At 41.6% G+C, this 13239-nt stretch overlaps 1 protein-coding gene across 3 annotated transcripts in view; it reads left to right on the top strand.

Moving 5' to 3' along the window:
* LOC109957465 (vascular endothelial zinc finger 1-like) overlaps window positions 1-5365 on the top strand; it is a 59782-nt gene extending 54417 nt beyond the window's left edge. Inside the window, exons 5-7 of one of the 3 annotated variants that reach the window (XM_020595356.1) lie at window positions 3986-4027; window positions 4635-4700; window positions 4897-5365. In XM_020595356.1, coding sequence (XP_020451012.1) covers window positions 3986-4027; window positions 4635-4700; window positions 4897-5264 — 476 coding nt within the window. In that variant the 3' untranslated portion in view covers window positions 5265-5365. The remainder of the gene's footprint in view (window positions 1-3985; window positions 4028-4634; window positions 4701-4896) is intronic. The other 2 variants (XM_020595357.1, XM_020595358.1) reach the window with 2 other exon arrangements.
* The last annotated feature ends 7874 nt before the right edge of the window (window positions 5366-13239 follow it).

Raw genomic sequence — 13239 nt, 5'->3', positions numbered from 1 at the left:
AGGGGTGCTCTGTACTTGTAAACGTTGCTAATGTTGATGTTAGCTGTCTCAAACGTTACTGTGGCAGGGAGACCACGACGCATTGAACACTGCATTTCTACAGATTCATGCCACGTTTTATTTCTTGTACAAAATATCTTTACTATAGGTGTTGCATTTCATTACCTTTTCCGTGAAGCTATGCCAGTCTTTTGTGTGGTTTCTGCAGTCAGCCATGGTCCAGGATGTAAACGGAAGCATCTCTTCATGTGCTTTGTTGATGTGCTGCATAACAAATGACATGCTGTTAGATCCACGTAGCAGGTCCTGGCAGATAAATGAGGCTTTTGTGGCCTGTATAACGCTCAGTGTGGTTCACTCGAAAGCATGGCTGAAATATACAACATTTAGGAACTGAAATGCAGAATTGAAATGCATGTGTTTTAATAAATCCATGGTTCTTGGAAATTTGGAAGCGGTTCGTGATACCCAATCCTACTCAGGATGTCTGGACACACAATGAACTCAACCCACTAATTAATGATGCCACATACCTGTGTTGAGTGAAAGCAGCACATACTTTTATGGACCTGTCAGGCCACTAGAGGAGGCTGTGGTAAGAGACATTCAAGCCATTACCACTAGAAGCAGAACAAAACATGTCCCTACATCAAAAACACCAAAGAAAAATCTATAAAAAGAACAGTTTGCAGTACAGCAAAAACAAAATACATCTTTCAAACCAATGCCATAAAAAGGGAAACATCAAGTTCTTCGTTTAGGTCTGGATAATTTCTAGCTCTAATGCTGCAGATCAAGTATGCCTCATTTTCTTTTGTGGACACTTGGGGTAAAAGCTGTCCTAATACAGTATTGCATTTCAATCTATAATTTTACTCAAAATAGAAGTATGGTAATTGGTCTTATTCTTGTATAGCACTTTTCTATGCTTTACAGCACATTCAAAGTGCTTTCACACTACTTGGCCATTGACCCGTTCGCACTCTCAAAGGCTCACACATTCACACACCGGTGTTATCACCAGGGGCAACTGGGGGTTCAGTGTCTTGCTTAAGGACACTTCAACATGTTGACTGGACAAGCCGGGAATTGAACCGCTAATCCTCCGGTTAGGAAACAACCCGCTCTACCTCCTAAACCACAGCCGCCTCCAAGTATGTTACTCCCCCCATGATTACCTTCTTTCCCCTAGCCTCTGACCCCTGAAGATCTGTGAAAAGGATGTGTGTGGCTTTCTTTAAAAAAAAAAAAAGGGAAAGAAAAGAAAAAATCAGAAAAGCTCTGGGCCCAGACAGTGTTACCCCCTCTTGCCTGAAAGCTTGTGATCAGCTGGCCCCCATCCTCACACATATCTTGACAAGATCATTGGAGCTGTGTGAAGTCCACACTGTTTCAAACACAACACCATCATCCCAGTTCCCAAGAAACCCTTCATCAGCGGACTGAGTGACTACAGACCCATTATCCTGAAATCTGTCATCATGAAGTCCTTTGAGAGACTGGTGTTGGCCCACCTGAAGGACATCCTGGACCCCTGCAGTTTGCCTACTGGGCAAACAGGTCAGTGGATGATGCAGTCAATATGGCATTGCATTGCATCCTGCAGTACCTCGATTCCCCAGGGACCTACACACGAGCCCTCTTTGTTTACTTAAGCGTTCAACACCATCATCCCGGACATCCTCCACTCCAAACTGACCCAGCTCACTGTGCCTGCCCCCACCTGTCAATGGATCACCAGCTTTCTGATAGGTAGGGTGGGTGTGTTTCCCCCCCGCCCCCCCGGCCTCCTCCCTGTCTGTCAGAAAGCTGTTAGCAGCAGGTAGCAGCAGGTGCGGCTGAGGAGAATCACATCCAGCACCTGGACATTCAGCACAGGTGGCCCTCAGGGATGTGTGCTCTCCCTGCTGTTGTTCTACAAGGACCTAACCTCAGGGAACCCATTTGTTAAGCCCCTTGAAGTTCGCCGATGACACAATGGTCATTTGTCTTGGCCGAGATGGTGACAACTTGGCCTACAGGTGGGAGGCTGAGCAGGTTGCCCTGTGGTATGGTTGCAACAACCTGGAGATGAACACACTCAAAACAGTGGAGATGACAGTGGACTTTAGGAAGAGAACCCTCTCACTATACTTTACAGTACTGTGTCAGCACTACTTGAAGTTCCTGAGTTCCACAATCCCCTAGGATTTGGATTGATTATCCAGCATCAGCACCATCAAGAAGGCACCAGCTCAGGAAGTTCAACCTGCCCCAGGAGCTGCTGATATAGTTCTACAGAGGAATCATCGAGTCTGTTCTCTGCTTATCCATCAGTGTCTGGTTTGGTGACTCCAGCGGACAGTCAGGACTGCATAAAGAATCATCAGTGCCAGCCTGCCCTCCATGGAGGACCTGTATACCTCACTGGTCAAAAGGAGGCCAGAGAAGATTTCTGCAGCCCCTCACACCCTGGACACAAACATTTTGAACTCTTCCCCTCTGGACGGCACTACAGGTCAATCTACACCAAGACGATCAGACACAAGGAGTTTGTTGCCCCAGGCCATCACTGTGATGAACACGTAATCCATGACTGTATGATGCTGTGTCCAGCATCAACCATGTGCAAGAAATTGTAATATAACCATCTCTCCCTTCCTCTCATTCCCTTCCTGTTTTTGATTGCACACGTTTACTACTTGAATGCACTTGCTTTGTTATTCTCATTTTTATTGCTCTTTATTTTTATTCTATTACTTTCTGTTCCTGTTGCCAGCACATTGAGAGCCTCTGTTTCACTCATATTCCTGAATGTTCAAACATGGCAAATAAAGAATATTCTCATTCTGAAATAAGAAAGCACAAATGAGGTGTGAGTCACTATCAATAGTGAAAGAGATGTATGAATGCATGCACAGTTATAAGGTGCATTTTGTGGGTGCAAAACAAAAGCAGAAGGTTAACTCAAACCAAATAAAACATGGTGCATGGTGTTGAAACATTTATCCTGAGCCAGGGGCAGGCATGGTTTTTCTAGGCCTGAGAGCAGTGGCCAGGTGCACCCAGTACCTCAATCAGCCATCTCTAGGCTGCTACCTGCACATGCACACACCACCAAACAAGGCACCAGGGCTGTCACAATAGTGCCAGTTCACAACAGTTGTCTCAGAACACTTTTACATAATTGGGTTTAGGCCTTAAACTATTTTAAGGAAAACCCAAGAAACCCCCCTTGAGCAAGCACTTGGCAACGGACGAATGGAAGAAACCTTTGACAGACCCCGGCTCTTGGCTCAAGTTGTTTTGCCAAATTGCTTATAATTTTTGTCTGCTTAATTTTTTTCCCCTTTTCTATTTCAGTTTCAGATGTATTAACCTTAAATTGTTTGAACTCGGGAGTTTTATTAAGTTTTGATCAGGAGCTAATCATTTATGCCACCATCTTGGGCTAAATCCTCCGGAAGTATAGAGGCATGGACTTTGAAAGTTGTGTGTTTACCAAGCAGAGGACAACAAAACAAGATCTTATCAAGTTGCATTATAGAAATTGTTTGAACAATCAGTTTTGGTACTTCTCCCCTACTAAAAGACTACAAGTTGGTTTCAGTCTCTGCTGCTTTGATTGTGACAATATTTTTTATCTTGGAAAAAAATAAAAATAAATTCGTACTTATTTGTGTATTCCCCCACAATGGAAGTGCAATTCTAAGTCTTTACTAAATTGAAACATTTTTGTCCCAAATGCTTTTCAAAAGGATTAGAATATTTGGTTGGTAATTCTGATTTTTAGATTCAGTGATAGCTGTCAAAAAAAAGCAAGTTATTTTTTCAACCCTTCTAAAAATGGTAAAGACCATTATAAATAGTTTCATTTTTAACACCTATCACCCCTACACCACTTAACTCATAACGTGACCATGACAAGTGTTGAAGCTGTCTCCCAGATAATGGCACTGCCGCCCTGTGCATTTGTAACCACATATGTGTCTGTATTTCTGAATAGGCATAAGTGACTGGCAGTGGAACCACTCAGGGCCACGAAAAGGTAATCCAGTAGCTAGTAGCAGAAACCCCTTAACACTCAACTGTAACATTTGCAAAACAGAAGTGGCCAGTTTGTCTTCATGTTGTACCATGTCACACAAGTGTAGAAGCATTTCTGTTTTCAGACAGTTAGTGTAGTTAAGGCTCTTTCTTTGATGATATAGTTTTGCTAATGTTAGGTTAAATTTCATGAAGCAGGATCAGTAGATCATTAAATTAACCACAAACTGAACACTTAGGCTACTTGCACACTACCTTTCTGTCGTTGCTTTAATCAGATTGATAAATCAATTACTTCAACCACTCACTCTTCAGAACTACAAATTATAATAGTAAACATGTTTGAAATTAGATCAGCGATGACCCAGTGGTGAGCTGACCATCTCACAGCATGGGTGAGACAAGTTGAAAGTGATCCTGTGGCCCTGAACTCATCTGAGATGGTCAAATTGGTGGTACTGCAGTGTAGTGTGCATTGAGCCTTAGGCATACACGGAGCTTAAGATGTCCTTGATAATGAGTTGTTGTTTAAAATAAATTTTTTATTAAACCACATAGACAATTAGCTGGTTAATCTATTGATCCTGCTTTTTGAATTTACCCCTCAGGTGAGTTGACGGTAGGAGAGATTTTAAATAACTCCTTCCAAGTCCTAATTGACAACTCTCACAAAGGTAGGTTTTTTCAACAATATTACCATAGTTGACATGTGTTAATGATTTATTGACATTTCAGTGACCCAGCTAAACAGCCAAGGAACTGAGATGGCTGTTGGCTTTCCTTGTTTTGAAAGGGTGGTATATTTCGCCGAGGGTGACCAGCCCTAAATGTATTCTCTCTCTCTCTTTCTTTGTTTTTTAAAAAACACAGATGGCAATAGTGTGCACAACAACGCAGCCACTACGACACCAGTCACCAACTCAGCAGCAATCACCTCAGCTGTGAACCGTGGTGGCAATGCTAGCAATCCCATCACCATCGCTGCTCAGATGAACATTGCCACCAGCACGGTCAACATTACGTCACCAGTCAACCTGCAGCACCCTGTCACCATCACTGGTCCTGTGAACCTGGCCTCTGTCAACATCCCTACAACAGCACACATGAATATTGCTCACCCAGTGGCGATCACCACTCCCATGTCCATGAATATCACTGGGCCACTCAACATTGCCATGAGGCCAATGGAGAGCATGCCTTTTCTATCTCAAGTTCTGCCTTCATCCCCTCCTTGGTAGAGCTTTGTTAGCACATGTAACAGCAGATAATGTTTTAACCACCTGCTAATTGGTGAGCTTGTCCTCTCTTAATAAACAGCCCTGTATATGGGTTAATAGTGTATTAAGCTTGAAAAGGTGATAACTAATGTAATGCAACCACCTCTAGTAACCAAATGATTATTACTTTCAGGAGTCATTATTACAGCATAATTTGTCAATTGTGTATGTTATTTGTAATTATAGAAGATCAAACTCCAGATCCCCTTAAACATTGAGAGAAAATGATTCATTTTCTTAGTTCCACATTCCAGGGTATTATTAGCCTACATAGCATGTGAGATACAGGATGCTGACCTGCACAGAAGTGTGTCAGATGAAGGGTCACTTGTGGTGATGGCCAGTATGGATAAACTCTTCTATCATGCTATATGGGATTTTTAAAAATTATTCTAGGTGTAATGCAGAAAATTTCTAGAACTATAATAGAGAAACATTTCTTAATACCAGATGAGAATTTCTGTTTTTGGCTAACCTAAAGAATTCATTACCAGCCAAATCAAGGTACTTCATGACATTAATAATAACAAAACAAAACAAAAAAAGAAAAACTGGTAAATCCAGTAATACCATAAAGCAATTCTGCTCATAGATTTACAGAATTGCCCACATGCCTGTTGTGCCAAAAGAGCAGAGTGCCTCAGTATAAATAGTATGGCAAGTATCAGATAATGGATCACTGTTTTGAAGTATACATCCTCATATTGCTTGGCTTTAGTTCGTGGTGTTGCTTACTCCCACGTTGCTCATCGGTTGTGTTGGTGCCAGCTGTTGTCTCCTGTTGAGGGGGTTTTGTCAAACCTAATAGTTGGGTTTCTGAAGCCCACTTTAGTGTCAACTATGAACAGATAACTGGTTGGACAAAAAACTTAACTGAACGTCACTATCTGTAGCTAACAGCAGTGTTTCTTCAGCAGTTGAGGGTTGCTCTGTTGTTAGAGAGCTGTATGTGATCTAGTATGGAACTTCTCCATCTGCCAGTCCAGGCCAAGATATTCTAGTTGAAAGTTCTGAAGAAGCTATAATGTGATCCTCATGTTTAGATTGTTTTTGTCTGTTGAAAAGACCTCTGGAGCTCAGGCTCAAATTAGTTTCTCCCAGAATACCAGAATTACCTAAACGATGTTGCAGAGCATTTTAGATCATGTCGAACGTGATGTGACCCCTTGAGATACAGATGATCTGTGTAATGACTATTTTATGCCAAAACCTTTTTAATCAGCATGTAGACCATCAAGGGACACTCATATATTTTCTCTTGAAATCCAGAGGAATTAAATTAGCAAAGCACCCACCCATCAGCTCTGCTTTACTCTACCACCACTAATACTGTGAAATGGGAGGCCATGTGCTTGACTAGCCAGTAGGTACTGGTGTTTACCCAGTTACGTTGAAATGTTGCATCTTGCCCAATACCCGTTATATTATTGGTCATATTCTTACTTTTGCATCATTTTAATATGTGATAACATGCCTTACCAGCAATAATCACACAAATAGGTTTCATTACACATTCAAACCCAGAGTATTTTATTCCACTTGGACAGGGTTTAATGTTATTGGGCATTTACTGCAGTTATTACATTATCAGCTGCTACATGTTCACCCATATTTAGTTTGTATTTATCCCTGCTTCCCTTTTCAGACTTGACTTGTTTCACTACAACACAAATTCTTTCATTTTTCTTTAGCCACTGAAGGAAAGTGAAAATGAAACTGGGTATCTGACTTCAAATGTGGGCGATGCATAATACCTTACTATTCCTTAGGAATTGTTTAACAACTTCTTAAATGGAAGTGTATTGCTGGAGCAGTTCACAAATGCTTCCTCCTCATAAGGCAGTTTTTTTCTGTTCTTTTTTTCTATTGCTATCTTAGTGAACTTATCAGTATTTAATAGTTTATACATTTTAAAGTACAAATAACAAAAAGCTTTCATTCTTGGGGTAGGGTGAGTGATACTGTGGATTTCACTGATGACTCAGTGGCTGTTCAGACCTATGTTTTTACTTTAACATAGCTGGAAACTAGTCACTCATCATTGCTGGATACTCTACACAAGTTTATCTGTGACATCTATTTGGAAATGTTTGTATGTATGTATATCAGGACATGACAGTTAAAGGTACAGCAAAGAGAAAACTTATTGTACTGAAACCATGTCTCCTAGGTCTTGCCCTTAAAATGGCAGTATTATCAAAGGTCAAATAATTAACATTTTTGATTACAGGGGACTGTTTTTTTATTGTAGAGGTCAAGAGAGCTGCACAGTGGCTCTTTAGACTCTGTGCTACAAAGGCAGTCGCAGAGTTACTTTAGTAGGTAAGATCCCATCACTGTCAGTCAAACTCAGGAAAGTTACTGAGAATAGTCTTTTATAACCATGCTCAGCAATTTACACACTGATCATTTCTTTGTAAATATGAAACACTATTTTATTGCCTTTTACGTGTGGGGAAAGTGAAGCCCTCTGCTTCCCACTGGTTAGCAATGCAAGAACTACACACCACTGATGTCGCTGCCCATCCTGGAGAGGACAGAGAAGTGAGCAGACTAATAAAAGGATAAGTCTGGTGTCAGGTTTTTAAATTGGCAAATCCTAATAAAAACCAAACATCAACAATCCTACTAACAAGTATTTTCTGTTTAGGTACAACTTCAATGCCAAAGAACTCCACTGTTACCTAAAAACACATTCCTTTCAAATTTTCAAATGAGCAAAGCACAGAGCCCAAAGCAAGCAGCTAATCTGCTCCACATGGTGTTACTCTTCAGAGACTGAATGAAGCCAGATAACTGTTTTTGAAGAAAGACTGCTCATTTATTCTCAGTGAATGTCAGAAGTCTGTTTCTTGTTTGTGTTTTTACCAGTCTTGGGGACATGGAGTTCTGTGGTACAGTGCTAGCAACATCAGGCTTCAGCTACACAGATCAGACCTGTCAGCAGGATGCACTCACTGGTTGTAGTTGCTCCAGGCAATTGATCTGTATTTATAAATAACCACAGCATTGTCCTTGCATTTCTCTGTAGCTCTCCCTTGCATAGCTTTGAGTGTTGTTTTTAATTGCTTTATTGATATTTTTGTCCTGGCATTTTCTCTTTACTGGAAAATTGTGGCTGTGATCACAAAAGAGGCTTTGCTCTCAGTGATCATGCACGTATAAGAGCAAGATGGCAGAGTGTGGGTGTAGTATTAATCACATTCTAGGGAAAGCCAAGGATTGATAACTTGGTGAATATGGGACCTTGCCACTACACGTTTCAGCCCCTCCCCTCTGCCTATGTGGGTGTTAGCTTTCATGTTGCTGTGTAATTTGCATACATGTTTTCTGTGTGAAGTCATTACTGTGAACAGCCACTCCTTGCAACTGAAAGCTGTCTGAGTTGGTGAATGCTGGCTCTAGATCAAGGACACAATGTATAATGAATCCTGGTTTCGGTTCTGTCCCATAATGGTGTTGCCAAAATATAAATATGGATTCAATGTGCCATGGTACCCCACTGACAAATGGGGTTCTGCCAGTGTGGACCTTGACTCTGTAGCAGATGATGGTCTTCCTGACTTCAGCCTACAGCCTGTCCGTAGCTCCAAATGCTCACTCTCGGACTGTCCCTCCTTGAAGAAGATTTCATGGTGTCACACTTGGTTGTTTATCTGAAAAGTGCTAGAAATAGTTGTGAAGAATTAATGAAGAGAAGTTCAAACCCTTTCACAGTTCTACGCTACTGGCCGTTCACTGTGTAAAGCAGGTTTGATCATCTGTTTTGGAAAGTTGCACAAATTGTCAGATGCAGCCCCCCAAACGTCAGAAAGGCGCTTTCAGATGCTGTTGTGCAATATGAGCACTTCCTTTGATGCACACCAAGGCTTTAATTGTAAGCCTGTAATGACAAAGTGGGATAATGTTTTAAAATGCATTTAAACATGTTCTTGTAATGGAAGAGAGGGAGAAAAGCTGCAGCAACGCAAGTCATATCTTCCAACAGCTCTGCCTAAGGTTCCATGTGAGGGCTTGATGTGGCTGAAGTTGACACTTGCTGAATTTGCACACATTGAGAATGGCTTCACAGAACACACTAGGAGCAGAACTCCACCTGAAAATGTTGGTCACAGGCAAGCCCATGGACAGAGACTGAACAAGTAACAAACAGCCTCTTTTGTGAATTCAGCCGCAACAGTTCCCGCACCAGGCTTGCACACTGTGCCACAGTTCGCTGGCTGTGTGCATCTTGGGAAACACAAGTGAATTAGTTTGTAGGCGTGAAGCCTATTTGTAATTAAGGGCCTTTTGTCAGTGCAGGAACTCTGAAGCACTTCAACAGACTACACTGTGCACACTACAGACAGGGGTACTTAGAGGGGCGTTTGCCTTTGATGGACGGAGACAGTGATTAGTGTTTGTTTTACAGTTCACCTGGCCCCACATCAACATTTTTGTAGCCCAGGTGTGAGGCCTGTTAATTTTGTTGTTTGCATGCCAGCTCTGCCCACCCAGGGAAATGCTCTGATGTGGAATGGCATTATGATCTTGGCAGTTAATTTGTTTCCCATCTTCATTTTTTTCCCTTCCTCCAGTGTTGCATGTGGATGACTGAGCTTGCCCAGTGTAGGTTTGAGTTAAACAGCCGTTATTAGAGGGTAGTGACTTTTTATGAAAACACTAAAAAAAAAAAAAAAAGGTTGAAAGGAAGTGTGTAGTGTCATTTGTCCTTTTCTAGTGGCCGTAAACAAGTGTGCCTGAAATGCTTCACAAGACTTTTCCCACACATTTGATGCTTCCTCCTCTAGTTGTGCTGTGTGATGGAATAGTTTTGTGAAGGATGCCTTCATCAGTTCAGAGCCCAAGGGCCCCATGTCTGGCAACCAAACTGTTGCAATTAGCTTTTTTTCCCCTGTTTGTTTGTTATTAACCTAATGATCTGTTCTTTAGGAACAGCTTTGAAACATCAGTTGAGTTCTCTACTTTAGTCAAGCTCATTACATGACATTTAACCATGTGGTTTAATTTTTAATTTGACTCCAACCTAATGTGAAAGACAAACCGTGTATTTGGCCAAATAATGATTCAGAAGATGTTTTGTTTTTATTTTCTGTGAAGCTTGTATGATGAATTTGGCAGATGTGAAGGCAAATGAATGTATATCTTTGTACAAACCATTAGTTCAGAGGACATGTTAGTTACGGCAGACATGCAAGAAAAAAAATAACCTTTTATAAATCTTTTTGTATTAGAACATTAACAATGGTAATTTTTGTATATACGAAGGCTAGGCTTTCTGATTAGCAGAAAGGTAAAACATTCCTACATTTTTTTTAAATGTATGTCCATTGAGAATAATTATGTAAACATATGCGCAATGTTTTATGTGCCTTTTATTTGGGTTTGTCTAAATAAAAGAAAACAATAAAACATGATTGTGGACTGTCCCTGCTGAGTCCCCCTGAGGAAAATCAGTGCCGTCTATTTCAGCTGAATCTCTGGATTGACACTTCCTCCCTGCATTTGAGACACTGTCCTACGTAAGGAGAGACTGTCTCCTTTCTGGTTTTAGTTGCTTTTCCCAGCTGTAGTTGAGGTGCCCAGGAGGCCCTGTGGTGTGTGTGTGGATGCTTGTGACCTCAGGTCCCCTCAGTGTCCTCACCAGCTCACAGTTGGCCTGCTCACGATAAAAGTGCCTCTGTGACTTTGCTTATCATAGTGGATTGGAGGGGATTTTGTGCCAAAATGTCTGTATTTGATGACAAAACAATTTGGGTGTTTTCATTATTTAACTATTAAACTTGGAAAATACGACAGGCTGTGGAAGTGTGTCTCTGTTGAACATTCGGTGGTTAACTGACCTCTGAGCTAAGGTTTGCTGCAGTACACTGTAAAGAAAGCTTGCTGACAATACTACACAAGTATTCTATACACAGTGTTGCCCCAAAGTAGTCACAGCCAAAAATATGGCTGTATTTCTGTCAGATAATGCACTTCTCCCAGAAAATGTTTGTGATCACAAATTCTGTTCTAGTGTTTATTTCTTTTGTATGCATTGGAACAACACAAAAAAGCAGAGGAAAAAAAAGCCAAGTCTGACACACACAGAGGACTGTGGCTTCCTCCGGTAAATTTTGTCAAACTCCAATCTGGCATTTTTAGGTTTGTGTCAGCAGCGGGTCCCCCTGGGTCTCCTACCATAGCGTCCCATGTCATTCCGATGATGACGGATAGTGAGAGCTAATACTACTGCACCCTGTGCCTGCAGGTCAGCTTGAATTTGTTTGGAAGTTGATCAAGGTTCTTTATCCACCATTCAAACAATCCTTCGTTGCAATCTGTCATCTATTTTTCTCTTTTGTCCATGTCCAGGGAGGTTAACTACAGCACCATGGGCTATAAACTTCTTGACAATGTTGGACACAGGAACAGCAGGATCTCTGGAGATGGACTTGGAGCGTTGAGACTGTCCATGCTTTTCCACTGTTGTGGTTCTCAAATCCTCAGACAAGTCTTTGCTCTTCTTTCTTTTCTCCATGCTCAGTGTGGTCCACATGACACGTCAACTTCTCCATTTTAACTGGTTGCAAGTGTGATTTCTGTATTGCCAGCACCTGTTGATTGCTACAGACGAGTTTCATTACAAATGAAAGGAGCATCACAGACTCGACATACAACTATTTCTAATGATTTTGAAAAGGTGTCAATAATTCTGTCCAGTCCACTTCTCTAGTTCTGTGTGGACTGTATCAGATTTGGCTTTTTTCTCTATTTTTTGTGTTGTTCCAATGCAAACAAACAAAAAAAAAACATGAGAATACCAAAGAATTTATGATTGCAACATTTTTTTTCATAGAAGTGTGTTATCTGACAGAAATGCAGGGGTGCCACTATTTTTGGCAATGACTGTGTGTGGACACGAGTCTGTACACACAAGGGGTTTTTCCATTAGAGGAACCTTTTAAATATATTGTACAAGATTGCATTTATAGTCACAGGTAAACTGACTTTTGTAGCTGTTTTCACAGGTGTACTCACTTTTACACTGAGGTTGTGTGCCGAGGCCAGTATTTTCAGTGCAGTATATCTAAACTGTGTTTTTAATTACACATAAACTCAAATAATCTATGCTATTTTCCTCTGCATCTGATGTACTTCTTTAGTCTGCTGCTTCAACCCTGACGTTGAATAGCTGGAGGGGGCAGAACACAATGTGTTTCACAACAAATGTAGACCAATTTAGTTTGTATCAGACCCAAACGACAATGGCCCAGCAATCATGGTGCCCTTTGTGGTGAATGTGTTTGATTGTTCTGCTTCTGAATGCCAGATTTTTCTTTTTTGTGTGTTCTATGCTTATTCTGCAGCGCACAAATGTCATTCACTACTAACGTACAACAGACAGGCACTGCTGGATATCGCCAACTCAAACAGCCATTTGGAATTTGCTGGCTTCATAACACCAGAGCTACAGCTCATTTGGTGTGCCATAGCCACAATCACTGCCACCCCCAGGAAGGCCCCGGAGCACCAATTTGGAGTGAGCTTGCTGACACCAGGAAAGCGCACCAGAGATGGAGACGCAGACACACGCAAGCAAGGCAAGAGAAGAGGGCTCCATGCTAGGCTAAAAATGTGCGCTAGATGACCACCATTACCCAGCCTTTTACTACCCAATGTGCAATCTGTAGAAAACAAGCTGGATGAACTAAGAGCCAGGATTACAATGCAATGGGAAGTAAGACAGTGCTGTGCTCTAATTTTTACCAAGGACAAAGTCCCAGACGCCAGACTCTGTTAAGGGGGAGGTGCGTGCATGTTTATCAACAACTCGTGGTGTGGCGATATACAGACTGTTCATAAACGCTGCTCACCAGACGTGGAGTTTTTAGTGCTGAAATGCTGGCCTTATTATCTGCCAAGAGGGCATAGCAGCGAGTTTCTGGCTAACAGC

This window comes from Monopterus albus, unplaced genomic scaffold, assembly GCF_001952655.1.
Source record: "Monopterus albus unplaced genomic scaffold, M_albus_1.0 scaffold26.1, whole genome shotgun sequence".
Taxonomy (NCBI): domain Eukaryota; kingdom Metazoa; phylum Chordata; class Actinopteri; order Synbranchiformes; family Synbranchidae; genus Monopterus; species Monopterus albus.
The sequence above is the reverse complement of the archived record's forward strand: the minus strand, read 5'-3'. Positions and strand labels throughout refer to the sequence as shown.